General features: G+C 50.5%; 1 protein-coding gene across 2 annotated transcripts in view; it reads left to right on the forward strand.

Annotated features, from left to right (window-relative positions):
• NPAS2 (neuronal PAS domain protein 2) overlaps window positions 1-27,991 on the forward strand; it is a 101,348-nt gene that overhangs the window by 70,416 nt on the left and 2,941 nt on the right. For both annotated transcript variants that reach the window (XM_082851750.1, XM_082851751.1), the window contains exons 9-18: window positions 526-632; window positions 3,475-3,622; window positions 6,010-6,094; window positions 9,208-9,349; window positions 9,875-9,975; window positions 12,654-12,743; window positions 17,926-18,072; window positions 23,547-23,744; window positions 25,548-25,723; window positions 26,066-26,158. In XM_082851750.1, the coding sequence (XP_082707876.1) occupies window positions 526-632; window positions 3,475-3,622; window positions 6,010-6,094; window positions 9,208-9,349; window positions 9,875-9,975; window positions 12,654-12,743; window positions 17,926-18,072; window positions 23,547-23,744; window positions 25,548-25,723; window positions 26,066-26,158 (1,287 nt within the window). The remainder of the gene's footprint in view (window positions 1-525; window positions 633-3,474; window positions 3,623-6,009; window positions 6,095-9,207; window positions 9,350-9,874; window positions 9,976-12,653; window positions 12,744-17,925; window positions 18,073-23,546; window positions 23,745-25,547; window positions 25,724-26,065; window positions 26,159-27,991) is intronic.

A 27,991-nucleotide genomic window follows, 5' to 3' on the forward strand; every position in this document is an offset into this window, starting at 1 on the left:
GTCACAGCCTGGGACATCTTTGGGATACCCTCACCCACCACCCGACTCGGGACCCTCTCCAGCTCCCATCAGGCAGGACCAGATGGGAAGGAAACTCTCATCTTATTTCTTTCACCACCCTTCTGTCCCTTTAACCCAATCTTCTTACTTTCCTTCGTGACATTTTTCACAGTTTAAGAACAAGAAATCTCCCCTTCCCACCCTTTGATTTTCTATTACACTTTGAGGTTGGGCTGAGCCAATCTATAGCTGTTTTTAATTATTCAGTAGTGACCACATTTATGGTTATGGGGGCCAGGTCAGGCCAAGGGAACTGAGTATCTAAATGCCAAAAAAATTTTGAGCACTTTGGAAAACACAGCCTCTCTGGTTTTGACCATTGCAAAATTATTTTCCTGCTCTTATTCTCGGGAAATGAGGCCCCCAGGTTCATCATTACACATGCAAACCACCCCCTCCTCCGCAACGAGGCCAAGCCCTGCGGTACTTCCTCTCTGATGAATGACCCCCCACTGTGCTCGGCAGAGCTCCTCCCATCATAGGATACCTGCCTTTTGAAGTTCTGGGAACCTCGGGCTATGACTACTACCACGTGGACGATCTGGAACTCCTGGCCAGGTGCCACCAGCACCGTGAGTACCTCACACCAGCCCCGGCCAAAGCGCCCCCACCCCCCACCCCCCACCCCTGCTCTCTCCCCGGAGCCCTGACAGCAGGACTCTTAGGCTTTGGAAGTCAACTTAGTACTTGGTTTCTTCTGAGGTGGAGGGCTTGGTCTTCTCTGAGATGATCTAGGAGTAGGTGGAGGTCCCTATCCGGATCCCCCCGTGTTTTGCGTTCACCCGGAATTGACTTTGGTCTGTCTGCTTCCACCTCCAGCCCCTTCCCAGCACCCCTGACATATGCAGGCTCTTTGATCTCAAGAAACTAAGGTGATGCTGCCCCGTGTTTTTTTTTCTAAGTTACGCAGTAACGTTTCAAAGACAAAATACCGAATTCACGTAACTCTTCTTTAGTCAGCAGACATGTGTGGGTCACAAGCAACAGGTCAGATACTGAGCGAGGCCCACAGCAGAAAGATGACCAGAGTCCCCTTGCTGCCCTGCAGGAGGAAGGTTTGATGGAAAAGCAGTGACTTGACGGGATGTTGGTGTCTGGAAGGGGCTGTGCACAGGGTATCGAGGGGCTCAGGGGAGGGTCCCTCACCCCGCTGGGGGACGGGGTCAGGGAAGGCGCCCTGCCACAGACCAGGGGAACACCCTGGCGAAGGGATGGGGGGCGAGGCTCATGGTGTGACGGAGGGGCAACCACAAGCACATCTGGGTTCTCACTTAGCAAGAGGGGTCGAGAATTCACCATTTAAAGCCATAGTTTTGGTGCCAGGTTCTACCTTTGAGTAGGAACATTTGTAATAATACTGACCTACGGTTCCTGCTACACGGCTTGACCTCCAGCACTGCATCTTGCCGGATGCCCGTCTGTCCGACCCATCGTAATCTCGTTGACACGAGAACAGGCGTGAATTCCATCAGGAGCCGCCCTTAGGTGTTAATAAGCCTCCCTTTAACACGTTAACCCCTTGCTTCTCAAAGGTGGTCCTCGAGCAGAGCGCGGGTGTCAGAAGGAGTTTGTTAGACGTATAGATCCTCAGGTTCCCCGCCGCCAGGCCTATGGAATCAGAGCATCCGTTTTAACAGGATCCCCTAGCGCTCCGGGGGCCCGTGAAATGTGAGAAGCACAGCTACTTCAAGCCGTTGGCCGCTTCTGACTCTTCCAAGGGAGAAAGGCCACCCTGGGTGTAGAACTACCTTTAGCGTCTGAAGGAGCGGGCAAGACACTCTCAGTTTGTTGGGCCTCTACCCTGGCCCGCCCCGCCTTTTGAAGTTCCCTCCTTTTTTTTTTAAGCTTTAGAACATTTGATTAACAATTATGAAGATCAGGCCTTTTAAAATGACCTCAAGATATTAGTCTCCTAGGGAAACAGAACAAAGGTTTTGGATAAGGACAAACTGTCCATTGAAGAGGTTTTTCTAGACACCCTGGAAGACAGTAAACGGTATGATTCCTGTAAAGTATCAGGAAAGTGTTTTCTGAGGACTCTGGGATGTATTTTAGGTAGTTGAGAAAGTCCCTCCTCCTTTTGTGTTGAGGAGAGGCTGAAGGCATCGTGAGTTTATAATCCAGTTGGATCTTCCTGTGAGTAACTTAGTTGTCTACCTGAGTCTCCAGCTGTCCCCTTAGCAATGTGTTGGTACAATCTTCATTTAATCATGTCTCAGGCTCAAAGAATTTATTACAAATATTATTTTATTGGTAGATTCAGTGCCTCCTTTTCACTTGAGTCTCCAGTTAGGTTTTCTCTTGATCGTTTGCATGAATAGGAGCTAAATTCCAGGCACTGAGGCAATAAAACCCATCGGCTCTGCATAGCACGGGGAGATCAGCGCAGTGCTTTGCCACCACCTAGAGGGGTGGGATAGGGAGCGTGGGAGGGAGACGCAAGAGGGAAGAGATATGGGAACATATGTATAACTGATTCACTTTGTTATAAAGCAGAAACGAACACACCATTGTAAAGCAATTATACTCCAATAAAGATGTTAAAATATATATATATATATATCCAACTGCTGGGACTTCCCTGGTGATGCAGTGGAGAAGACTCCACGCTCCCAATGCAGGGGACCCGGGTTCGATCCCTGGGCAGGGAACTAGATCCCGCGTGCACGCCGCAACTAAGAGTTCCCATGCCGCAACTAAGGAGCCCGCCTGCCGCAACTAAGACCTAGTGCGACCAAATAAATAAATAAAAATAAAGCCCAACTGCTCCTCTTCCTGGGACCCGTGGCCCAGCTTTCTGCCCTGCCCAGGCTTAAACCAGCAGCATCCGTGTGTGCTGGGCGCCCCCAGGGAAGCCAGAAGAGACTTAACCGTAGGGGCTCCACGCAGCCCTGCACGGTGGAGCCGCGGTGGAAGGCACCTGTGGCCGATTCTCTGTTTAGAACCGCGTAGAAGGAGGATGCACAGCAGACTGGCAGCCGCAGGATCTGTCCAGAGGCTGCTGGCTGGCATGTCTATTTTCAGTCTAGTTCTCCCAGTTCTCCCTGGATTGTCTTTTCCACGCTGGGCTCCCGCAGCTCCAAAGACGGCTCCACCTGCAGCAGGAGGATGAGCCCCAGGAAAGCCAGGGCCTCTCTTTAATTAAATTCCAGTTGGAGAATCTGCCCTGATTTAAGGCTCTCTTAAGCCTTTGAGCATTTGGGAAAGCAGACGAATCATTCCTCCGTTGTTTCAGAATATTCGTTACCATTTACCGTGACCTCGATAATGACTTAAAATCCATCACAACTGGGGAAGTGACCGATGTGTGGCGCTGTCTTTTTGAAAGCTGGTGTTTTTAACAGTAACTTTGGGGCAAAAGGACCATTTTCGTCCTAACGTTGGTGATATGCAGACTCCACCTTCTGTTCACAGTGATGCAGTTCGGCAAGGGGAAGTCGTGTTGCTACCGGTTTCTGACGAAAGGGCAGCAGTGGATTTGGCTGCAGACTCACTACTACATCACCTACCACCAGTGGAACTCCAAGCCCGAGTTCATCGTGTGCACGCACTCAGTGGTCAGGTGCGGGCAGGGGGCTGGGAGGGTGGGCCAGGCCCGCGGCAGCTCCGTCAGAGCCCCATCATCCTCAGTGGACCCCGTTTCTGAGGAGCGAGCCCCGGGCTTGAATTCTTCAGCGGGGCCTGGGCCGCGCTCTGCAGTGAACAGGAGAATCCGCAGAGCTCAGATCCCTTCCGGCTCCACACCCAGCCCTGTGCGCCCAGGGCTGAGGCTTCCTCCCAGCGTCCCGTCAGGCCCCTCTGAAAGCCTCATTGAGCTCTTCCAGGCGGCCAGGATGTTCCTTAGTAAGTTACTGCTTCAGTGACCGACTTACATATTTTCCCCTCATCTCCATCCGGCCCCCAGCCTTCCCTTGTTGCTGTTTGGAGAAGAAGATTAAAATTTTGCCTCTAAATAACTCAGAGACATAGGCCCCTTTTTGAACACTTTAAAAAACCCCTGCTGGCAACCGAGGCAGGGTTGGTACCAGAGCCAGGCCGCCAGTGGGAGAGGGTTCCTGGCCGTCCCGTGGCCTCGGGGGCGCCCCCAGCCCAGCGTGGGTGGGCGGGGCTTCCAAGGGAGGCAGCACACCGGGATTCCCTGGACGTTGCCTGCGGGTCACAGTCCCTCCCAAAGGTAAAGGAGAGGTGCTATTTGGGGGTTTCCCAACTATACAAATTTTAAGAACATAAATCGGTTTTAAACTGGTCTGGAGGAGAGCATTGGAGGAGAGCAAAGAAAGAAGGACTGCATTTTGTATATGTACGTAACAGATAGATGATGGATAACAGATGATAGGTGGAGATATACATACCTACTGCGTTATATACATGTACATAAGAGGTGGATGATTGATAGCAGGTAATGGGTAGGTAGGTAGGTGGAGAGATGGATGGGTAGATAATAGATAAATAGATAATGGATGGCTAGATAGATAATATATGGATAGATAGATGATGGATGGATGGATAGATACATAGATAATAGATGGATAGATAATAGATGATGGATGGATAGATAATAGATGATGGATGGATGGATAGATAATAGATGGATAGATAGGTAGATAATAGATACATGGATAGATAATAGATGATGGGTGGGTGGATAGATAATAGATGGATAGATGATGGATGGATAGATAATAGATGATGGATGGATGGATAGATGGATAGATAACGGATAGACAGGTAGATAGATAATAGATACGTGAATAGATAGATAATAAATGATGGATGGATAGATAATAGATGATGGATGGATGGATAGATAATAGATGGATAGATGATGGATGGATAGATAGATGGATAGATAGATAATAGATAGATGATAGATGGATGGATAGATATAGGTAGGTAGATAGATAATGGATGGATAGACACCACACACACACACACACACACACACACACACGCACACACACACAAGCACAAGTAAATCCCTCGTCTTTAGTAGGTGGGGAAGGAGGAGAGATAAGAAGCACAGGTATTTCTTGGCCAGGCCATGATCAGCACATTGCGCACCCACTCTCAGGGACCTGACCCTGGCCTCCCAGCCTACCCTGGGCACGTCAGCAGCCAGTGGTTTCTGATTCCACGGCCAGTTCCCCCTCTCCGCCTGGGCCTTTGCCAGAGGACCCCTGTGCCCCCAGGGGAGGTGGACATCATCAGCTCCTTCCTCCTCAGATCTGACCTGGACCCTGTTCTTCCTCTGCATCTTCTATCTCCCAGATCCCAGATTTTCAGAGAAAGTAGGGAGTGACCTATTGAGTAAACGAGGTCACAAGCATTCTATAGGCCCAAGACCCCTCGCCCAGCCTGCGTCTCCACACACGAGGCAGAAGCCACAGCTGAGTCACTCAGCCATCGCCACGTTGAACTGATTTACCCACGCTATTCAAAAAGTGGGTCCATAGACTAATCGACAGTCTGGGTCTGGTTAGTTCTAGGTTCGGTCGAAAGAAAGCTTCCGGCAGTTTCATAGTCTGTTATTACTAAAAAAAAAAAACTTACGTGTCACTTCCTCCTGTGCATAGTCCAAACTGAGTAGGTCTTAAGAAGGTCTTCTAATTATTTGAAGGCTGAGGCTCATTCTGTAGAGGAAAGTAGGTTTCTAAAGGCAATTATGTTTGGGGGTTTCGGGGTGAGGGTAGAGATCAGTAAAGGAGAAGGAAATAAAAACATCCTGGAAAGGGAGATAATTCTGAATGTCCCAGTGGAAGTGACTGCAGTGGAATTAAGGCCCAGAAAGAAACTCCATCCTCAGACGAGTAACAGGGCTAACCTCCTTGCCGGTGGCTGTTCTGGGAGGGGTGTCACACAGGGAACCTGGACCTGTCACACCAGCCCTCTTCGCTGGTGTCGTCCTGGAATGTACCCCCTCCAGCTGTGGTCTCTTGATTTCCTGAGCAGTTACGCGGAGGTCCGGGTGGAAAGAAGGCAAGAGCTGGCCCTGGAGGACCCACTTCTGGAGACCGTCCACCCTTCGGCACTGAAGGTATTCTGATGCCCAGCAGAGGGTAAAGGCAAAATGTGGCTAAGGAGAATCTTCCGTGAGTTGTGATCATACAAATGGTCGTACTAAAAATGGCGGGTCGTATTTATTGAGCTTTTGCTACGTTCCCAGTACTGTTCAATGTAATTTTGGGGTATTTGCCTATTTGCCCCTCGTGAGGTTCCTGTGAGGTGGGCACTGTTACTGTCCTTCTTCAGGTGAGACAGCAGCACACAGAGGATGTAGCTAACGTACCCAAAGCCACCGAGGCCGGGAACTCACAGAGCTGTGCAAGAAACAGCCTCTGGACTCAGAGCAGGGCTGGGCACTTTCCAGCCTTAGAGAATGGCTGTGCAGGCACACCTCAGAGATGCTGTGGGTTCCAGACCACCGCAGTAAAGCGAAGGTCGCATAAAGCGAGTCACACACATTTTTTTTGGTTTCCCAGTGCATATAAAAGATCTGTTCACACTATACTGTAGCCTATTAGGTGTGCAATGGTATTAGATTTTTTTAAATTGTACCTACCTTAATTTAAAAATACTTCATTGCTGAAAAAGTACTAAGTATCATCTGACAAGGCAGGGTTGCCACAAACCTTCCATTTGTACAAAATCGCGCTCCCTGCGAAGTGTGATAAAGTGGAACGTGATAAACGAGGTCTGCCTGTAGCACGTCCACTTGGTGTTTGTCCCACGGGTGAAAAGTTGGGGGTTACTCCGTCGTCCCATCGAGGCAGGGCATAGTCTGTGTGCCCTGCCCTCCCCTTAGCCTAAGGCCTCTGCCTACAAAAGAGCGTCCCACAAGCACGCTGCCCCTCGCACACCCTCGTGGCTTCACTGGCAGGGTACTTTCCATTTCTGTGTCTGGGGCTCTGAGCTGACAGCCTTGTTGGAGCCAGCTTTGCATCAGGGAGCTCCGAGAGGTGCTGGGGAGGTATTTCTCTTCCCAAAGCCCAGACCTCCTTCCTCGCCCAGCCTGAACCCTCTGGATGCCTCTGGCCAGGCTGCCCCCGTCTCTGCTCCTGGCGTGTCAGACACCTGGAAGGGAACTTGGAAGTAGACGAGAGCTCTTTCTCAAAGGTCATTCTTCAAGCAAACACAAATGTTGGGAGAAAAAGAGAGAAAGCAAGAAAGGGAGTGTTATTTCATCAAAGCTAAGAAGCCATCAGTTGTAAGGTCTACCATTATTTTATCTCGACTGAGAAAGAGAAGATGCTGCCAATCTGTGCAGTCAGGATTTCTTATCAGTAGTTGAAGGACACATCCCAATTTCAGATATGTCAAAACGTGAGAGGGAAAGGGCCTCGTAGAGCTGATGAGACAGGGTTCACGTTCCAGCCTGCCCGTGACCTAGAATCCAGTCTCTGGCCGGAAACTGACGCAGCAGCAGTGGTCCAACAAAAGCATCTCTGATCCATTGAGAACTCAGTTGGGAAGAGGGAGAAATCCCCTTTCAAGACCAGACAGCAGTCGCATCTTTGCTGAGCCTCCCCCGCTGGCGGGCTACGTGGTGACGTGTTGTACGGTGATTCATAACCAGCTCACTGATGAGACACCTGTCATCGTTTATGGATGTGTTACCCGGCTCTGTCCATTCATGCATCGTGTATCACGTCCAGGGGTGGAGTTACGCTGTTAATAAGCAGGTGTTAGACACACCATACGCCACAGCTGAAGATCGCGCCGAGTGTATATCGTCCAGTCGGAAATGGATTATTGAGGTTTCCAATCTTTTGGGAATATTAGAGCCCAGCGGAACTTCTCATCGACCTGCACTTACGTATAAGCACACAAATACGATCTCAGGCTGCCAGGTTAAGAAGCCCCTTTTAAAGGAAAAGCTCCAGGACCGTGCTTTTCAAACTCTCAGCGGTAAGGGACCACTTGGTTTTTTAATTTCAAACCTGTCACTGATGGAGGCTTTTTGAAAATGCAGATTCCCCTGCTTGGATGGGATGTGTGGCTATGTCAAACGGCTATAAGAGCTTCTCAGCTCCTGCTCTCACTTCCTGTACTTACTTCTCTGCTGACCAGGAGCATACAATTCGCCAACGGCCATGGGCCAGGGACCCCACTCTGAGGGGTGTGATCTGGGAGACACTGACCAAGCAACAGGACCTCAAAATGAACATTTAGCACAGCAAACCCAGGCACATCCTGCGCTTCTGTTTTGCACAAAGGCCCGTAGATCTCGTAGCAATCATTTCAGCCGTACTCGGGCACACGCAGTGTCCACCCTCACTGGAGCCACGACTCAAAATATAGAACAGCCATGTAGCGTCACACACGGAGATTTAAGAACTGAGACCAGGAGACGTCAAGCAGCCCAGGAATCTCATCATCCTTCTGAGACCAGGTAGAAGCCTAGCCCAGGAGAGTAAGCATTACGTTCCTTCTTTAGCTTGAACATCATTATAATCCCTGTTTTCTTAGGCTTATGACACCCACACCAATGCAGGATGGAAAGATGGTTCCTCAGCGTTGCAAAGTCACAGCTGCTTTTTCACCATTCTGTGCTTAAGGCAGAGGCATCCGGGGGGCCCAGCATCAGTTGGGATCCAGGGGTCAAGAATTGGAGACCACTGGCCCTTTGCCTGTTCTCCACTCGGGGGCCCTGAGGTTGCAGAGGAAGAGCAGTGGAGAGATAGTGTCCAGAAGCGTCCAAAGGCGTTCGTTTCATGGGAGTATTAATAATCCAGTACCGCCACCGACCTTATGTCTAGACCCGGCCCCTCCGCCTGCTTCTGGGAAAGCCAAGATTCGGAGCATGAGGTGACAGTTTTCAGGAAAAAACAAAATGCCGAATCCCTTATGAAAATCTAAACTATCAGACTACAAGGCGAGAAAGTATAATAAACACTGCTTACGGGCTACCAGCCTCTCGAAGATGCTAGATTACATCTTTGTATAAATAGTCCACCCGAATGTGTTTGGAATTATCTCCAAACCGTTATAGTATTTCTCTCCATACCCTTCAAAGTTTCCTAAATATTTAGAGAACAACTGAAGTCACCTAATTCATTGCCGTGATCTCGATGCTGAAATGTGGAACTCTGTGTGCGTGCGTGCGTGCGTGCGTGCGTGCATGCCTGCCTGTGTGTGTGTGTGTTTCAGCACAAGGGCTCCAGCCTGGAAGCTCAGCAGCACTTTAATGCGCTCGACGTGGGCACCTCGGGCCTTAACACCAGCCACTCACCATCGGCGTCCTCAAGAAGTTCCCACAAATCCTCGCGCACGGCTGTGTCCGAACCCACCTGTGAGTGTGACACCGCGGAGGGAAGGGGTGGGCGCCTGTTGGGCTGGGGTGGTGGTGGGTATACAGAGAGTCCCACGAGGGACCCCCGAACTTGAGGAGAAGCAGGGCAGTCCGTGGTCTGAAGCAGAAGTTGCCATTCGGTTGCCGTGCCTTCCCTTCTATCCCGCTGGTCCCTTTCCCCCCACCCCCGCCCCGGCTCCACACTCTGGTTCCTCCACTGGCACACGCAGCCGACATAAAGCAGGCGACGTGCAGACCCGGTGAGGTGTGTGATCAGGCAGCTGGCTGAACCACGTGGTGGACATAAAGCTCGTGGATGCTCTGCTGTCATCCACCTGCTCCCAGGGGATGCTGGAGGCGGGCAGAGCCTCCGTGGTTGTCAAAAGCACCTCCACTTCCGCTGGGCTTCCTTTATCAGATTCCAACCAGGCCCGTGTTGCATGCACACCGTGGTCACTGTTCCCCTCTTTTGATGAGAAAGCTGTTAAGCGTGTGCAAGTCTGAAAGGCGATGTGTTTCTTGCAGCTACTCCAGGCAAGCTGAGGGCAGAGGCCAGCACCACGGCTTTGCCAAGATCGGCTCAAGAGCTCCCCGTGCTAGGGCTCAGCCAGGCAGCCACGATGCCGGTACGTGAGTGACCCCAAACTTCTCACCCAGCCTGTGCTACGGCATCGCAGGGGCCTGCGGGGCCACAGGACCGCGTGCTGCATCTTCGCAGAGAACCAGCTGTACTTAGAGATTGCTGGTGGCAAGTGGGGGTGGGAAGTTAAGATGTTTAATTGGCAGCGAATTTGAAACATTTTTATTCCAAAATTAACATGGATGTATATCCATAGAATTCAAAATCCAAAAGAGTTTTAAAGATAAAGTTCAAAACTTCAAATTTGGGGTTACACCCCCAGAGCCTCTGGGGGTACGTGATTAGGACCCTCCTATTTTAGATCCCATTTCACTCCAGTGCAAATGTCTGAGAAGCTTGATGTCAACAAGAAGGTCCCCCTGCATATATCAGGCAGTGTCCCTCATATATGCCAGGCCTTTCCAGAACATCAGGGAACGTGTGGCCTCCTAGAAAGCATGCTGGCTGGATGCAAGGTCACTGATGTACCTACCACACTCCCGTTATCCATCACCATGGAACAAACCACACCAAACTCAGTGGCATAAAGCAACAGTCCTGGGGCTTCCCTGGTGGCACAGTGGTTAAGAATCCACCTGCCAGCGCAGGGGACACGGGCTCGAGCCCTGGTCTGGGAAGATCCCACATGCCGCGGAGCAACTAAGGCCGTGCGCCACAACTACTGAGCCCGCGTTCTAGAGCCCGTGAGCCACAACTACTGAGCCTGCGTGCCGCAACTACTGAAGCCTGTGTGCCTAGAGCCCGTGCTCCGCAACAAGAGAAGCCACCGCAATGAGAAGCCCGCACACTGCAAAGAAAACTAGTCCCTGCTCGCTGCAACTAGAGAAAGCCCGCGCGCTGCAACAAAGACCCAATGCAGCTAAAAATAAATAAGTTAAAAAACACGAAAAAAAAGAAAGAAAGCAACAGTCATTTTCCACGTTCATGGATTCTGGGTTAGGAATTCAGAAAAGGCACAGTGGGAGTGACTCCTCTTTGCCGCCTGGTGTCGGAAGCCTCCCCGATCAGGGCCGGGAGGGCCACACCCCTGGTGTGTCTGCATCCCCGGCTGATGGCTGGGCCCAGCTCAGAGCATGCTCTATTGACTTGGTGGACCTCTCCATGCCATCCTCCCGGCATGCTCCTGGGTTCCAAGAGGAAATATCTGGAGAGGGACTTCCATGAGAGCCAGGTGGAACTGCGTGGCTTTCTGTGACCTTGCCTAAAAGTCCCACAAGGGCTTCCCTGGTGGCACAGTGGTTGAGAGTCCGCCTGCCGATGCAGGGGACACGAGTTTGTGCCCCGGTCCGGGAAGATCCCACATGCTGCAGAGCGGCTGGGCCCGTGAGCCATGGCCGCTGAGCCTGCGTGTCCGGAGCCTGTGCTCCGCAACGGGAGAGGCCACAACAGTGAGAGGCCCGCGTACCGCAGAAGTCCCACAATGTCACCTCTGCCATCCCTCTCGGGCAAAGCAGTCCCAAGCTCACCCACAGAGAGGGACACAGACCTCGCTCTCAATGGGAAAGGTGTCCCCAGATTTTAGGGGCCACATCCACATAGTGGCCAAGTACCTCCCACTCATCCCTCGCTGACCTTTTTCAAGATGAGAGTGAAGTGTCCCCTTCCTTCTTGCTGTCCCCATGGAAATTATGCCCGCCCTGCTGAAAAGCTTGGGCAACATGTTTCATTTTCAAGCAGAACATGACAAAGACCGCTTTCTTTGTCCCCAGCCACCTTTTGATGTGCTTGTGAGCTATGATGGCCGCTCTTCTGATGTTGGCTGTCCATGCAACCCTCTCTGCCTCTGTTGGTGACAGTTCTGTCCCAGCTGTGCAAGGGAACAAAGCTGGGGGAACCAGAGCCAGTCCCTGGGCTTCTCACTCAAAACAGGTCTCCTGCTGCCTCTGCTTCTGATCTTGTTCTGGGGACAGCTTTCCGGCTTTTTGTAGTCCCCAGGGCCTGGGGCAGCTTTGGGATAACCTCAGAAGAAGCTTTTTACTTTTCTTTTTAAAGCTCTCAAGAGCCTCGTGAAGCTGATGGTTGCATTTCTTGTTTCCACACGTTGTCCCACCCCACCGCTGCTCCTCTGCCCACCTGAGCGATCAGGGCACAGAGGCTGGGACTCCGCTGACCTTGCAGGACTCTCTCCACCAGATTGCAGGCAGAGTCTGGCGAAACTGCAGCCACATTCGCTGCCTGGGTGGGTCAGCGGGTAGAGAGGTGCAGGGGCCTGTCCATCTGCATTAGTGTTGAGCAGGAAGGCCAAGGTGTCGTCTTTCTGCTGGACAACACTGCTAAGAAAGTATTGATCTGGGAAAAGAGTGACCAGATCCGCCAAGAACGGAGCCTAGAAAAGGAGGCGAGGCAGGGTGGGGTGGAGATGCCCAGCTCCGGCCGGTGGCAGCGGCTCTGCAGAGCACACCGTGATGGAAGGCATCGGGCCCGAGTGCCCCCAGTGCACTTCACCAACCGCGTGTCACTGCTGACTCCGTGCCCTGCAAGGGCAGCAACCTGTGACCCCACCTTTCCCGGGGAACATATGCCTTCCAGAAGTAAGCCGTCCACTCTAGGGCAGAAGGGCCTCCTTGAGGCCAGAGGACCCAGCTGGCTGAGGGACAGCACCCGGCCCTTTCTGTAGCGGCCCAGAAGCGGCATTTGACAGCAAGACCCCTCTCCTTTCCCCAGGCTCCCCTGCCCGCCCCGGCGTCCTGTGACGTCACACAGCAGCTCCTGCCTCAGGCCATCTTGCAAAGCCCACCTGCCCCCGTGACACAGGTGAGTCTGGGACTCAGGGCAGGGGAAACTCGGGGCAGCACTTCCCCGAGATGGGATGCTGGGGTCCTCTGGAGGGTGTGGGTGCGGGTGCACTGGTGCTGACCTACAGGCTCCACACCAAGGCCCCCTGGACGGGACTGTTTCTCCCCACGTGCAGGTGGGGCGTGTGGAGCTGTGGACGCTGCCCCTCCCCCGGCCTCATCTCCATCCGTCCTCCCGCTGATCTTCTCTGGCGTCTGTTTCTCAATCCTTTTAGCGATCTTTCTTCATCTCTCCGCCACTTTTCCGTGTTCCTCTCATTTTTCACGACTCCTAATCGGTCACGATATTTTAGAAAAGGTCTGAAGGAAGCCAAATGTTACAGGAAGACTTTGCAAGGGGTTAAAAGCTCTGAGTCCAGTATTATAAATACCACGTTTTAAAATAAAGGATCAGGGCCTGCCTGAGTAATTCCTTCTATGTTGCAACAACGTTCAGCGAGTTACTGTTTGGGTGAGTCAGGAAGTGAGTGTGAAGGACGCAAAGATGCTTGTGGCGCAGCCCTCGCTTTTGGGCTTGGAGTTCAAGGGCAAGATGGGCATATAAACAGAGAAACCGGGCTTCCCTGGTGGCGCAGTGGTTGAGAGTCCGCCTGCCGATGCAGGGGACACGGGTTCGTGCCCCGGTCCAGGAGGATCCCACATGCCGCGGAGCGGCTGGGCCCGTGGGCCATGGCCGCTTAGCCTGCGCATCTGGAGCCTGTGCTCCGCAACGGGAGAGGCCACAGCAGTGAGAGGCCCGCGTACCGCAAAAAAAAAAAAAAAAAAAAAACGGAAACCGCCACGGCAGGGCATGTGTTTCTATAGAACCAGTAAGAAAATACTCTGTCTACGGAAGTCCAAGGGCAGTTGAGCTGACTGGTCAGACCTCTGATTTCCATTCCTTTATGAGATATTGAGCTCTGCCCCCTTTCTGGCCACAAGGGGGTCCCAGGAGGGCAGTTCACCAAGATGTGTCCCTGGCCACACACTTGCCAAAGTGTGGACGTCTGTCTTGGTGCAAATCCGTCACCACTGGTGAAAACTCTTTCAGAACATACATCCTTCCCACGAACAGTGGCCTCACATGTTTTCCTGGAATAAGAAAGACACATGCTGCTAGCACGTGCTCCTTGCCAGAGTTAGGCTTAAGGAAGGATATAAAACCTACCCAGCCAGAGGTGACTAATGCAAATGATCTATATTCATCCTCATTAGGAAAAAAGAGAAAAAGAAGAATTTTTTTTCTCTTCAAATTTCCAAGGCACATTTGGTATGAAATGAGTAACTTCTTCAGTCCAAAGGCCCATGAAATGAGAATTCCTTCATCTTGTGGGCCTTGCATTATAATAAGTCATGGTGTGATAAAGGCCCCTTTGGAATTCTAGTTTTTCATATATTGATCTTCATTTTAATTAACAGTAACAGTTCTTAGTCTCTTAGGCAGGTTATACTTAATAATAACCATAGTTTTTTATTGGAGTACAGTTGCTTCACAATGTTGTGTTAGTCTGTGCTATACAGCAAAGTGAATCAGCTATACGTATACATATATCCCCTCTTTTTTTGGATTTCCTTCCCATTTAAGTCACCGCAGAGCATTGAGTAGAGCTCCCTGTGCCATACAGTAGGTTCTCATTAGTTATCTATTTTATACTTAGTACCAATATATGTGTATATTTGCCAATATATATATGTCTCTCTCTCTCTCTCTCTCTATACACACACACACACACACACACACACACACACACACACACACACACACACACATATACGTGTATATATGTCAATCCCCATCTCCCAATTCATCCCACACCCCCCTTCCCCCTTGGTGTCCATACGTTTGTGTTCTATGTCTGTGTCTGTATTCCTGCTTTGCAAGTAAGATCATCTATACCAATTTTTAGATTCCACATACATGCGTTAGCGTACGGTATTTGTTTTTCTCTTTCTGACTTCACTCTGCATGACTGTCTCTAGGTCCATCCACCTCACTACAAATAACTCAATTTCCTTTCTTTTTATGGCTGAGTAGTACTCCATTGTATATGCGTGCCACACCTTCTTTATCCGTTCCTCTGTTGGTGGACATTAAGGTTGCTTCCACGTCCTGGCTATTGCATATAGAGCTGCAGTGACCAGTAACCGTATTCCTTAAGACGTTCTTGTGTGATGCTGGCCTTTCAAATCAGATAGCTCTCATACCTACTCACGTGAAATAACGAGATTCTACAATTTTCTCTCTTTCCCCTCACTGATGTTATCGCTGTGGTACCCTATCGAGGGAAAGGGGAAAAAAAAATCCAAAATCTGGGAAACGGTTATCTGGCTAAGTGATGATTTTGCTTCATAGTGTGTTGCTAATGTGTCTCTAAGTTAGGGGAGATCTCTTTATCAAAAAGGCCACAATCAAGAATATAACAAGAGACTCATGCTTGGGTATCCTGGAACGCCTTGGGAAAATAAGAATAAATAAATAGAGTAACTAACACTCCAGCTCGGTGCTGCCACCTTGCTGACCACCGGCCCCCTCACTGTTTCCCTTGGGAGCCATCTACCCCTGGATGTGGATGTCGTAGCCTGAACTGTCTCCAGACTTTGTAGAACCCAGCACAGATGCTTTTGTCTTTTGTTATTTTAATTGAATACCTGATACAGCTTTTCTTTCTCAGTCGAATTCTCTTTCAGAATCCCAGCTGGTGTTTTTTTTTCTTTTTTTTTTTTTTTTGTGGTACGCGGGCCTCTCACTGCTGTGGCCTCTCCCGTTGCGGAGCACAGGCTCCGGACGCGCAGGCTCAGCGGCCATGGCTCACGGGCCCAGCTGCTCCGCGGCATGTGGGATCTTCCCGGACCGGGGCACGAACCCGTGTCCCCTGCATCGGCAGGCGGACTCCCAACCGCTGCGCCACCAGGGAAGCCCCCCAGCTGGTGCTCTGATGAGTGAGATTCTGACTGAGACTTCTGTGATACAGTCTGGTGTAGGTATTTTTAAGCCCATGTTTAGCAGCAGGATTTTTCAGTGAAGTCTGAGGTCAAAGCCGCTCTGATTGGGGTGGAATTGGGGGGTGGGGAGCTGTCATTGGCAAAGTCTCTTGGCCTCTCCCGCCTCCTGAGACTCTGGGTTCACACTGCGGCCGCCCCCGACCTTGCTGTGGACCTGGAGCCACTCACAACCTCTCTGCGTGGCGTGGGCGTGTTGCAAGGAGGTACAGGGTCCTGCTTTGCTGGCCTGGCAAGGGTAGGTCTCCACAAGTGGTGGCACCTGCCACTATTATTCTTCCTGGTTCTTTTTCTTATTATTCTGCTGCTCCAAAACTGCAGTCAGTGTGATTCCATCCTCCGGTTTATCCTGCCTGTATTCTAACCTCTCCCAGGCTCCCTGCGTTTCCATGGATGGGAGGGCAAAGGACAAAAGAAAAGAGACGATCTCTGGAGGTGTTTGCAAAAGACAATGGGCAAGAAACAGACTCAGGAGGTTGTCGGAGATAGAGATTGAGGGAATGCAGATTAAGTCACTGTAAAAAGAAAAAAAAAAGGGGGGGGGGTTGGTGGGGGACAAACTAAAGAACAGAAGCATCAGCCCAGCAAGATCACTTTCCTCAAGAAGCAGGAGTCACCGACAGCCCCAGATTGCCCAGAGCAGGGCGGGCAGCCCAGGGAGCGTCAGCTTCACCTCCCATCTCATGACCTCCCCCCTCCACATTTCCTGCAAGGAAAGAACCTTGTGTCAAGGCAGACAGGTGACACAGGGCAGAGATCACCTGGGAAATCTTCCTAAAGCCAGCCTCCATCCCAGGAAGGAGGCAGGAGGAAGGGGACGCTTGGGCTCTTGCACACAGCAGACGTCAGTGCTCGTGCACAGTCACCTCCACTAGCGGTACCCCCGGGGTGCACAGAAGGCGATTGTACTGTTTGTCTCCTTAGCTCTTTTTCACACAGATTTCCAAGAAGTGCAGGGACAGCCTGCAAGTGAGCCTGGGGAAGTGAGGGAGGGTGATGAGGCTTCCATGGCCCCAGGAGGGTTTAGAGTACCATCAAATCCAAGCTTGGGCATTCCCTGGCCGTCCAGTGGTTGGGGCTCCATGCTTCCACTGCAGTGGGGCACAGGTTCAACCCCTGGTCAGGGAACTAGGATCCCGCATGCTGCATGGTGCGGCCAAAAAAAAAAAAAATCCCAGCTTGTTTGTGAATTGTTCCAGAAGAGCCCTGCTCTCCAGCATCAGTTTCAGGATAATGATAGGATCCAAAATTGCATGTGAAGCTGTCACATGCAAATCGTCGTGCCCTAGATGAGAGATAAAAGGGAAGGGGGCTCTCCGATGCCTTGCTTTTCTTTTTTTTTGAGCTATAGTTGCTGAACAATATTGTATAAGTTACAGGTGTACGACACAGTGATTCACAATTTTTAAAGGTTACACTCTATAGTTATTATAAAATATTGGCTATATTGCCTTTGCTGTACAATATATCGTTGTAGCTTATTTTATTTTATACCATGATAGCTTATACCACTTAATCCCCTACTCCTATCTTGCCCCTCCCCTTTTCCCTCTCGCCACTGGTAACCACTAGTTTGTTCCCTATATCTGAGTCTGTTGCCTTTTTGCTGTAATCACTAGTTTGTTTTATTTTTTAGATTGCACATATAAATGATCTCATACAGTATTTGTCTTTCTCTAACTGACTCTAATACTGACTGACTTAGCATAATGCCCTCCAAGTCCATCCATGATGTTGCACATTCTCATGCCCTGCTTTTGACATTCCTCTCCAAAACCATTTGTCCGTCTAACCGAATTTAGAATATGAGTTTGTAAGCACTGCACTGCTTACAAAATCATGTCCCGATTCTGTGGCCCTCCCAGACTCCAGTGCAATAAGTGAGACCTGCAGGTTCCCATGGGCCTAAGAAAAGCTCACGGGGGGTTGGGGGTGGGGTGGGCAGGGGGCCCTGGGCCACCCAGCCCTCAGCCAGAACCCCTGCTCCCCAGTGAGCTCCTCAGGTGGGTCGCTCATTGCAGCGGTGGGTCAGAGATGCTGCAAAGGGCGGGTAAAGGGCCAGAAGTGAAAGTGTGCAGGGCCGCGCAGATCAGCAGCAACATCTGTCTGCAAGGCTGAAATAACTCTTTCATCGGGTTCTGTGTTTTGACCCCGCCTTCAAGTTTTCAGCACAGCTCAGCATGTTCCAGACCATCAAAGACCAGCTGGAGCAGAGGACGAGGATCCTGCAAGCCAACATCCGGTGGCAGCAGGAAGAGCTCCACAAGATCCAGGAGCAGCTCTGCCTGGTCCAGGACTCCAGCGTCCAGGTGATGCCCCTTCCTGGGCCGGTGGTGCGCTGAGCTCTGTCCTCCCCCCCGCTCTGTGATGTGTCCTCATCCACCCTTGCAGGGGCAGGCGGGACTTCCTCCAAAGTCCTCTGTGCTGCCTTACTGAGCTCTGCCTCCTAAACAAATTGAAACCTCCACCAATGAAGTGCGAGGAATGAATCCCACCTCCTCCATCCCCAGCTCCAGGCCAAACCTGAAATTCACATGACATCCTCTTCACTCACTCCCCACTCTGTTGGGCACATGTTTCCTGCATCACATGCACTTTCTTTCACGTGTTTGGTGGTTGGTCGCCCTGCCCTGACTCTGGCCTCCCTCCTATGGGGTTTTAAACTCCCAGCACATGTGTAACTACTTTCTGAACACCAGCGCAGGCTGCTGACAGAGAGATGGAAGCAGGTCTGCTCTTCCCTCTCATCCAAAGTGTGAATGCAGGGAGATATGGGAAATGATCTGTGCTGTGCACCCTGCACCCTGCGGGGAGCAGCAAAGGAGGTGGGAGCTGGAGGTCAGTACCCTGGCACCCCCGGGCCACCCCACTGCAGCATAGTGATTGGGGCATCATTCTGCGTGCTCTGACAGCAGCTGCTTTTAACTGTGACCCCACCCCACCCCCAGATGTCACATCTCTGAAGCCTTTCGAGAGATTCTTTCTGGAGGAAAAACTTTATGTATTGGATCTCTTTCAAGGATAAATTATTTTCACTTAAATTAGTCCAGGACTATTTTTCTTCCCAAGTGCGTGCCCTTGGTTGTAAATGTGGCCAACCTTGGAGTCTGCCCTGAGAGAGGTAAGCATTGGCAGCCACCTGGGGAGACAGAAGGAAGAAGAAGACACCCCTGGGGGAAACGGCTGGAGCACTGGCCCTGCTGCCCCCTGCCCCAGCATCCGCACGGCCCTGCGTGTGGACACAACAGCACCCCAACGGACACAGCCCTGAGCGGAGATGAACGCAGGATAGTGCAGAGGTGTTAGGCGGCCTGGAGACGCCTACAGCCGGCCATCCTGCCTCCCTGGGCCCCCATAGGCGCTCCCGGCGGGCTCTCCAGAAGCTCAGGGACCCCAAGCAGCCTTCTCTGTCCAGCGGGCCCCCTCCCCCCCCCAAGGCAGGGGAGCCCAGTCAGGTGCACCTGTGCAGAGCCCTGGGCACCAAGCCCTGCCCACAGCCCTGCTCCCGGCCCACAGCCCCTCACCCCACCCACCTCCTCAGCGACACCCCCAAACTGCCTAGGGACAAGACTGCAGCATTTAGGTGAAAATGCATGGAGTCATCAAGGTGTCAGTCCCTTGTTACTTATTTGTTCCCAGCAGTCTTATTTTCTCACTGATCCAGGGTCCGATGGCTAGAACTCCCGACTCCAATTACTTGAATGGAATTTTTACACTAACAGGGAGGGGGCCTTGCGTTAGAAGCTGCTGAAAGCAAGGTAGGCGGATAAACAGACGCCTCACAGCCCGAACTTCTCTATTTTCAGCTTTAAAGCTGAACTCTTAAATAACCGGGACACAAAGCTATCTCTTTCACTCCTTGACGTGAAGGGTTATTGCTTTTCTTTGTCCTGATAGTGCATTTTGTTGACCCCCCCAACGTCTAGCACCTGAGCTTTGTAAGGGATGACGTGGAAACCAAGCCTCCTGCGTTTACCTCTCCTGGTTTCTTCCCTGTGACCTTATCTTTGCAGTGGAATTTTCCAGTCAACTTGGAAATCCACAGATAGTCAAACGAGAGAACGATTCCTCAAGGACTCTTTCTTCATGTATTTTTGCAAGTCTAAGGATTTAAAGAAATACGTTCTGAAATGTTCAGCCAGAATGTGACGTTTAAAAAAAAAAAAATACGTGAGTCAAGCATAAAGGATAAGCAAGTAAAAATTACTCCACTCCTCCCCCCCGAGAAAAGTGGGGGGATAGATTAAGAGCAAAACGTTGATAATTGCTGAAGTCTAGAGATGATACGTGGGACTTCATTATACAATATCTATCTTCTGTACTTCTGAAATGTTTTGTAATAATAAGTATTTGTAAAGCTAAGCATATAAGAACAATGACAGACCATATGTGAGCGTAGGATTGGTTTGTTCTGGAAAATGAGAAGTATTTTTTTCCTCTAATGACTTTTTCCACTGTTAGGGAACTGTTTTTCTCATGCTTTCTCTAAAACTGACCCCAGAGCCTAGTTAAGAAGTCATCTTCTTAAGCTATAAATTCTCCTTTATTGTCGCTAAAGCAGAGGCAGGTATGTGTACCCAGTAGCAATCCCCCTCGCCCCTCCCCCCCGCCCAAGTCCTTTATCCCAAGTTCAGCGGACTTTCCTACCTAGTCCATTGGCTCGGAGCTTTCATTGAGACTATACTATGTGTGCCTGAGATGCTTGCTAAGTATGATTTTTTTTCCAAAAAAGATTGGGTTATGAGGGAGAGGTTCTCAGGGTGTTGTGTTTGCACCTAGATGGGGTCATGAAGGGCGCTACATAGATTGCTGTTCTGTTGAAAAGTTGTCACCCCTTGCGTCCGTGGGAGGCCGCTTCTTAATTTATTTTTGAGAGAGCATTCGCGCCCTCTACTGGCGGTTGAAAGAAATACCGAGAAAGACACCTGTGACAATGGTGTCTTTGGTTCTTTAATCCATCCTTCCACCTTTCCTTCCATCCCTCTATCCATCCACCATCCATCCATCCACCCACCCATCTAGCAGACACCCAGTATGTACCAGGCCCTTGATTAGGTGCTGTGGGGATACAGACACACACAGGACAGGGTTTCTGCCCTCAGAGAGCATACATCAGTGGGACAGAGTAGCAGACCAAGCAATCTGCCATAACGCAAGCATAAACAGTTTCCCTTCTTTGAGCAAAAGCTTAATCTGTTTGTTGACTCATTTATTCGTTCTGCTCATTCCTCAGATCGTTTTTCTATGCCCAGAGAGGCCAAGGAGCTCCTTTTCTATTTTGGCGTTATTGTCATTAGCTAACGTTTATTGAGCACTTAGTACTATGCCTCAGCATAAGTCCCATTCAATCTTTATGAGCTATGTGCTGTTAATGTCACTGTTTTATTAGTGAGGAAACCAACAGTGACTTCGAAAAGTTTTGAAAAGGGCCCAAGGTCATACCACTAGTACATAGTGGGGTTGGAATTTGAACTAAAGTCTGTCCGATTTAAGCTAGATTATACTGCCTGTCATGCATAAAGGTTGCATTTATTTGAACTCTAATTAGACAGTAAATTGTATCCCACCAGAAAAATGCATGTTATTTAGTTTGAATATTGGGTTTTTGCTGAAGTGTAAATTACGCTGTGTGCTCTAAACAAGCCAGGTCGCTGAGATTGCGTAAAGCACTAATCCTAAAGGTTTGGGTGTTGAATCTGAGAGGATGAAGACCCAGAACATTCTTCTTCACTTCTAAAGTGACAAAGAGCCCTCATTCAAAACTGCAGGCTTTTCTGGTGGGGGTGGGGTATGAAGGAAAGTAGGGAGACCTGGTGGTGTGGCAGGAAGGGCACTAGATGGGAACCTCGCTCGGGTCTCTGGGAGATGACTTGACACCCCCTACGGAGCGGATGCTTGAACTAACTAAGTGTCTGCCTGGCGTGATTTCACATCTGTTGTTCCAAAACCCCTCTGTCACTCAGGAAATGTCGGCATGTCAGTTCTATACTGGTATGAGGTTATGCTACACAGAGTACAGGAATCGGGGTTGAAGGAGAGAGCCTTAGCCGTCAAAGCTAAGGGCCTAAAATGGAGTGCAACACTGCTTGTCAAGAATCTGATACAGACAAAGTTAGAGAGTGGCACGGACATATATACACTACCAAACGTGAAGTAGATAGCTAGTGGGAAGCAGCCGCATAGCACAGGGAGATCAGCTCGGGGCTTTGTGACCACCTAGAGGGCTGGGATAGGGAGGGTAGGAGGGAGGGAGACACTAGAGGGAAGAGATATGGGAACATATGTATATGTATAACTGATTCACTTTGTTATACAGCAGAAACTAGCCACCTTGGTAAAGCAATTACACTCCAATAAAGATGAAAAAAAAAAAGAATCTGATATAGATAATACCAGTTTTTAATGCCCAAGAGGAGCTTTTGTTAAAAGAGCTAGCTACAGGTCTTAGGTTTAAATTATTATTGAAATTACTGAAGTTGTTTTTCTTAAGCCTTTAGCGTCAATTCACAGATTATATTTTATTTCCAAATCTACTGATTTGGCTGAAAATAGCAATGCTTTTACTTGTGTTTGTTCACGTTCAATCAGTGTATAAATTTAACAAATGGTAAATAGTCAACATTCTCTACCAAAGCCATTAACTTACAAATTTAATACATCTGAACCTTTCAAACGTTTCATGTACCTAACAAGGCAGACTTATAAACCTAAGAAGTAAAATCTTTCTGGGCACTTAAGGAATTCTTTTAAATTGAATACACCAAACTTATAAACGAGCTGTATCAAGGTTCTCAGAACCACTTAAACACTCTTTATAAACTTCATCAAATTCTCTTAAACCTTTCCCATTAAAACAACCAGGCTGATATAGTGCAGCCTATTGAATGTCTGAGACACCTTAGGTAACAAATAGAGATTAGCATGGTGATTGTAAAACGTGTTCTTTTTTTTTTTTTTTGCGGTACACGGGCCTCTCACTGCTGTGGCCTCTCCCGCTGCGGAGCACAGGCTCCGGACCCGCAGGCTCAGCGGCCATGGCTCACGGGCCCAGCCGCTCCGCAGCATGTGGGATCTTCCCGGACCGGGGCACAAACCCGCATCCCCTGCATCGGCAGGCGGACTCTCAACCACTGCGCCACCAGGGAAGCCCCAAAACGTATTCTTAAACATCATTTTAAAGTACATGGACTTGATGTTATGTCACCCTTTGGATTTATTTGCTTTCCTGGGAATGCAGAGGCAACTAATTAACCAGAGCAGATCTGCCCTCTCAGCTGGAAGCTGGGGTGGAAGATGCTAATTGCAGGATGGGTACAGACCATGGTCACGGTCAGAGGTTCAAGACCAGGCACAGGTCCTACTGCCGGGATGATGCGCCCCACACCACTGGTCAGCCAACCCTCTGCCACTGTGATTGCATCATTCCCTCCATTCGCAAGATGTTTTTCCTTCTAATAAGAAATGGATAAGCCAACCCAGACTAAACAAGCATATCAAATGACATAGCTGGGTCTCAGCATCTTTCACACTGTTAGAACCCCAGTCGCTCAACCGGAACCTTCTTGAGGGCAGGGTCAGCATCCGTCTGACCCACTTCCCCTCTCCGGGCCGTGCACTCTTCTGGTGGCATCCCAGGCACTCAGTCCAGTGGGTTAACCTCCCCAGGCAGGTCAGAAGGAGCGAGAAAGCTGCCATCTTGCCAGGGACAGGCCATACAAAGAAGGTGCAGGCCTGTGAAGGCACTGTGATCCCAGCCTAAAAAGCGCTTTGCTTCTGCTTCCAGATGTTTCTGCAGCAGCCAGACGTATCCCTGAGCTTCAGCAGTGCCCAGCGGCCCGGGGCTCAGCAGCAGCTCCAGCAGAGATCAGGCCCAGGCCCCCAGCCCCAGCTCGTGGCCAGCCCTCAGCTTCTGGGGCAGGTGGCCTCTGCCCAGGTCACAAGCCAGCACCTGCTCAGAGACTCGAGTGTGATATCAACCCAGGTAAACATGCTTGTCTCCAGACTCAGTCCTTGCCACCAGCAGACCAGGAACCTACCTCCCCTGTGACCGGAGCTGGTGATGATGGTGGGGTTTTTCTTTTCTTTATTTTGTCACTTTGAAGCCCCAAGTTCCATTGGTTTCCTTCTCTGTTTTATCAGTATATTAACATACCTTAAAGGTATCATGCAGGGAATTCCCTGGCAGTCCAGTGGTTAGTACTCCACGCTTTCGCGCTTTCACTGCCGAGGGTGCAGTTTCGATCCCTGGTCGGGGAACTAAGATAGCGTAAGCCGTGCGGTGCAGGGGGAATAAATAAATAAAAGGAACAACTTTATTAGAAAAGAAAAAAAAAAGAAGAGGTGTCATGCAGCTGAAACTTTCAGCTCTGATCCTGAGCTGGGCTGGAGGTGGATATGGCCATCCCAGACACGCATGCCGAAAGCCACACGTCCCCACATGCATGTCCTTGGTGCCCATCACCGACTGCTGGTTTTAGCCATTACCAGTGTGAGAGCACAGTTATCCACTTCTGTTCGTCATCCCTTTCCCCAGGGCCACCAAGCTTCTCCCGGTCCCCCAGATTCCCTGTTGAGCCCCATCCTCACAGCCATTACCACTTACTACAAGCCACCAGTGACCTTGCAGTCTGACAGGGTCACCCATCAGTCAATGGCACTGAATCCAATGGAATCGAGAAGTTCTGAGCCCTCGTTTCCAGATGGTCACAGCTTGGAAGGCGGGATACAGCCTCTCCTGAAGCCTCTTATGTTCACATGGATTCAGTGACATCTGCTGGGCTCCCAGGGGAGCAAAGATAAATGAGAGCTGTCCTTGACCCCAGGGAGTTTCTAGTCTAGCAGGAGTTCTGGGACATAAACATCGATGTCCAATAAAATATGGAGAAGTCTATGTATAGGAGAGTGTCTCCATCTTCACCCAGATTTAAGAGTTTTACTTTAAAACGCAGCCTTTGGGTTCTAAAGGTTAACAAGAAAATTAATGGATGAGACTAGCCAAGAACATTCTGGAGAAGAAAAAAACTGAGGTAGGATTTGCACCATGTTCAAAGATTTTGTAAAAGCCTGAGAATATGGTGGTACCATCATATTAATGGTGTCAGTGAAACAGAGAGGAAAACCCAAAAAGCAAAAGCACATGCAGGCTCACTCCCTCATTCATGTACAATTTCACTCAACAAATGCGTGCCAGGCACTGAGTCCTGAGCACTGAGGGGCGGCAGTGAACGAAAGAGAAAAGGAAAAAAATCTCTGATCCAAGTGGGGAGAGAGAAACAAGTGACAATTAACAGTGTGACAATTGGTGATGTGAGACGGCTGGGGAAGGCGGGCGAGGGGCCGGAGGTTCACTGAGAAGGTAATATGCGAGCGAAGAACTGAGCCTGTGAGAGAAGGAGGCATACTGGTACCAAGAAGAAGAGCATTCCACGTAGAGGAAGTGCAAAGGCCCTGGGGCAGGGGTGGGCCTGGTGATTTGGAGAGTCAGCAAGGAGATCCATGAGTCGGGAGTGGAATCTATGAAGCAGAAGGTAGTTCCTAGTTCCATTCAATGCACGTTGGTTGCTTGTCTGCCGCAAGCCCGGCACTGTCCTTGCCCCAAAGGATTTAAAGAATCCTTGAGATGCTTACAATCCAACGGGAAAGACAAGTTCACAACAGCTCAGTCAATAGTCATTGGGTCCTAAGCGAGTGCAAAGGCCAAAGTGGGTAAAAGACAGAGGTCCTGGGGAGGTGATACCCGAGTTGACTTGAAGGTTTACCTTTCTCACTGCAATGGCTGCTCCAGGGTCCAAAGCCATTGAGAAGCCCGCAGATGATGCAGGGGAACAGCCTGACGCCCCAGTTCAGCAGCACCTCTGCTGTGCTCCCGCCGGCTCTGAGCCTGACCACGCCTGCTTCCGCCTCCCAGGAGGCCAGCCAGGGCCAGCCCAGCCCGGACTTCAGCCACGATCGGCAGCTCAGGTGCGGACACTGTCCTTGTTGGAAAGATGACTGAGACGTAGTTTTATACCGTTCGTTTCTGGTCTTCTTTCTGCCGGAGTTGGAGGCAAAGTTCAGACCGTTAGCCTCTAAGGCCTCTGCAGCTGATCTCAGCTCGGGAAGCGGCAGGACAGGGCGAGGGTCTTGATGGCCAGAGGAAGTGACCTGCTGCCTCAAGGACCCTCTGAGGACGGAGCAGGCCCAGTGGGGATCCGGGTCAGCCAGAAAGGGCGCAGGCAGGCTGGGCAGGCGCTGGGTCAGCCGGTGGTCCTGCAGCGTGGGCACTGATCGAAGCCACCCGTTTATCTCTTCCTCTGCTCGAAGGCTGCTGCTGAGTCAGCCCATCCAGCCCATGATGCCCGGGCCCTGCGACGCGAGGCGGCCCTCAGAGGTCGGCAGGCCTGGACGGCAAGTCAGGTAGGTGGCCCGGGGGCGGGGGGAGGAGGAGCCACACCGAGCGGTCTCAGGCTGCCGGGGTTTCACCTGCCTGGACCAGCTGCACCCCTTGTGAGTCTGGCACTACAGGCAGGGTCCAGGTGTGCCAACACCCTTCGAAAGGACTCTTCTCAGCTATTCTTTCTCCGTTCCCCGTGGCGGGAGAGGAAACTGTGTCGGCACCCCATGCCGAGAACAGGACCCAAAGGAAACTATTAGTTATGCGTCAAGTTTGTCACCACCTTCCGATCTTCGCGGGTCTAAGTGGTAACATCCCAGGTAAATGGAGCCTTCCCCGCCTTCCCGAGGGCACACCCGGCTCGCCTGCTCTGTGGTTCCGGTGCCGTGCCGGGGACTGGAACCCCCTGCAGATGTGGGACTCTCCTGCCCTCCCAGACACGCACGCTTCTCTCTCTCTCTTCTCCCCCGGGCTCTTTGCTTGCAACCCTCGGGACCCGAAGAAGCAGCTTTGCTTTGCCGTTGAATTATTAGGGACAGAGGTTACTGAAGACAGAGGGAATACTTGAAAAGCTACTGGAAAATAGTTTCTAGCCCTTGGAGATGAAGCAGACACCATTGTCGTATACGACACTGGTTTAATTTGTGTCAGAAGTTCACGGGGACAGTGCTAGCTGATAAGGCCTGCCGCAGCCCCATGCGGGGGCCTTGCAGCCATCCCCCGGGGCCGTCCCCTCCGCTTCCTTCCTCCTGTGTCCTCCTTAAGCCAGTAATAATAGTAACGTCAGGTGGTTACTGCGTATTCTGAGGGTTGGGGCCTGTACCTGCATCCGTGAAACCCCTGTGCGGGCAGGGGATGGGCACGCGGGGAAGCCACCTTCAGAGTCTCTGATGATGCCCTCAATCAGGCCGGGGGTGCGGGGAATGTTGGGTTTGGTTTCTGACCTCTCCAAGTGATCCAAATAAGTGGAAACAAAAACGTCGCTGTCCAGAGATGCTTAAAATGCAGTGAACCAGGCAAAACTGGAAATTCTTTCCTCTGGGAACTCTAGAGGAAAGCTGCCATTTTCGGTCAACCCAATTCTTCATACCGTCCCCACCTTCCCCACCTTCTCTTCCAGACATGACCTAACACTCCATCTTCTAGGGCGGGTCAGGGTCTGCCTGCCACACACAGAGGCCCCTTCAGGGGAATCTTGGAATCCCCAATGCCTGTTACTAAATGACCCGTACAGCGATACAACATTTCTAAAAATATAGTGCTAAATGGACTTCTCTGTAGTGTCTTTAAATATCTGTTCTTGGTCTGGGCCCCTCCAGAGCTTTCCCAAACAGCCTTCCCCTTATTATTGGACCATTTTCATTAACTACCCTTTTTTTAAAATATATATATATATCTATTCTTCATAACATGAAATTTCCCATTTTATCTATTTCTGAGTGTACAGTTCAGTGGCATTAAGTACATGCACGTTGTTGTGCAACCATCTTAAGATGTTGTGCATCTTAAGAACTTTTTCATCATCTCAAACTGAAGCTCTGTCCCCATTAAACCCTAATTCCCTATTCGCTCTTCCCCCAGCACCTGGCACCCGCCCTCCTGCCTTCTGTCTATGAATTTGTCTCCTCTAGGTACCTCATCTAAGTGGAATCGTACAGTATTTGTATTTTGTGATGGGCTTATTTCACTCAGCATAACGTCCTCAAGGCTCACCCATGTCGTAGCATGTGACAGAATTTCCTTCCTTTCTAAGGCTGAGTAATAGTCCACTGTCTGTATAGACCACGTTTTGTTTATCCGTCATCCATCGACAGACACTTGGGTTGCTTCCACTTTTTGGTTATTGTAAAAAATGC

This window comes from Leucopleurus acutus (genome assembly GCF_964270905.1).
Source record: "Leucopleurus acutus genome assembly, chromosome: 12".
In the NCBI taxonomy this organism is placed as follows: Eukaryota; Metazoa; Chordata; class Mammalia; order Artiodactyla; family Delphinidae; genus Leucopleurus; species Leucopleurus acutus.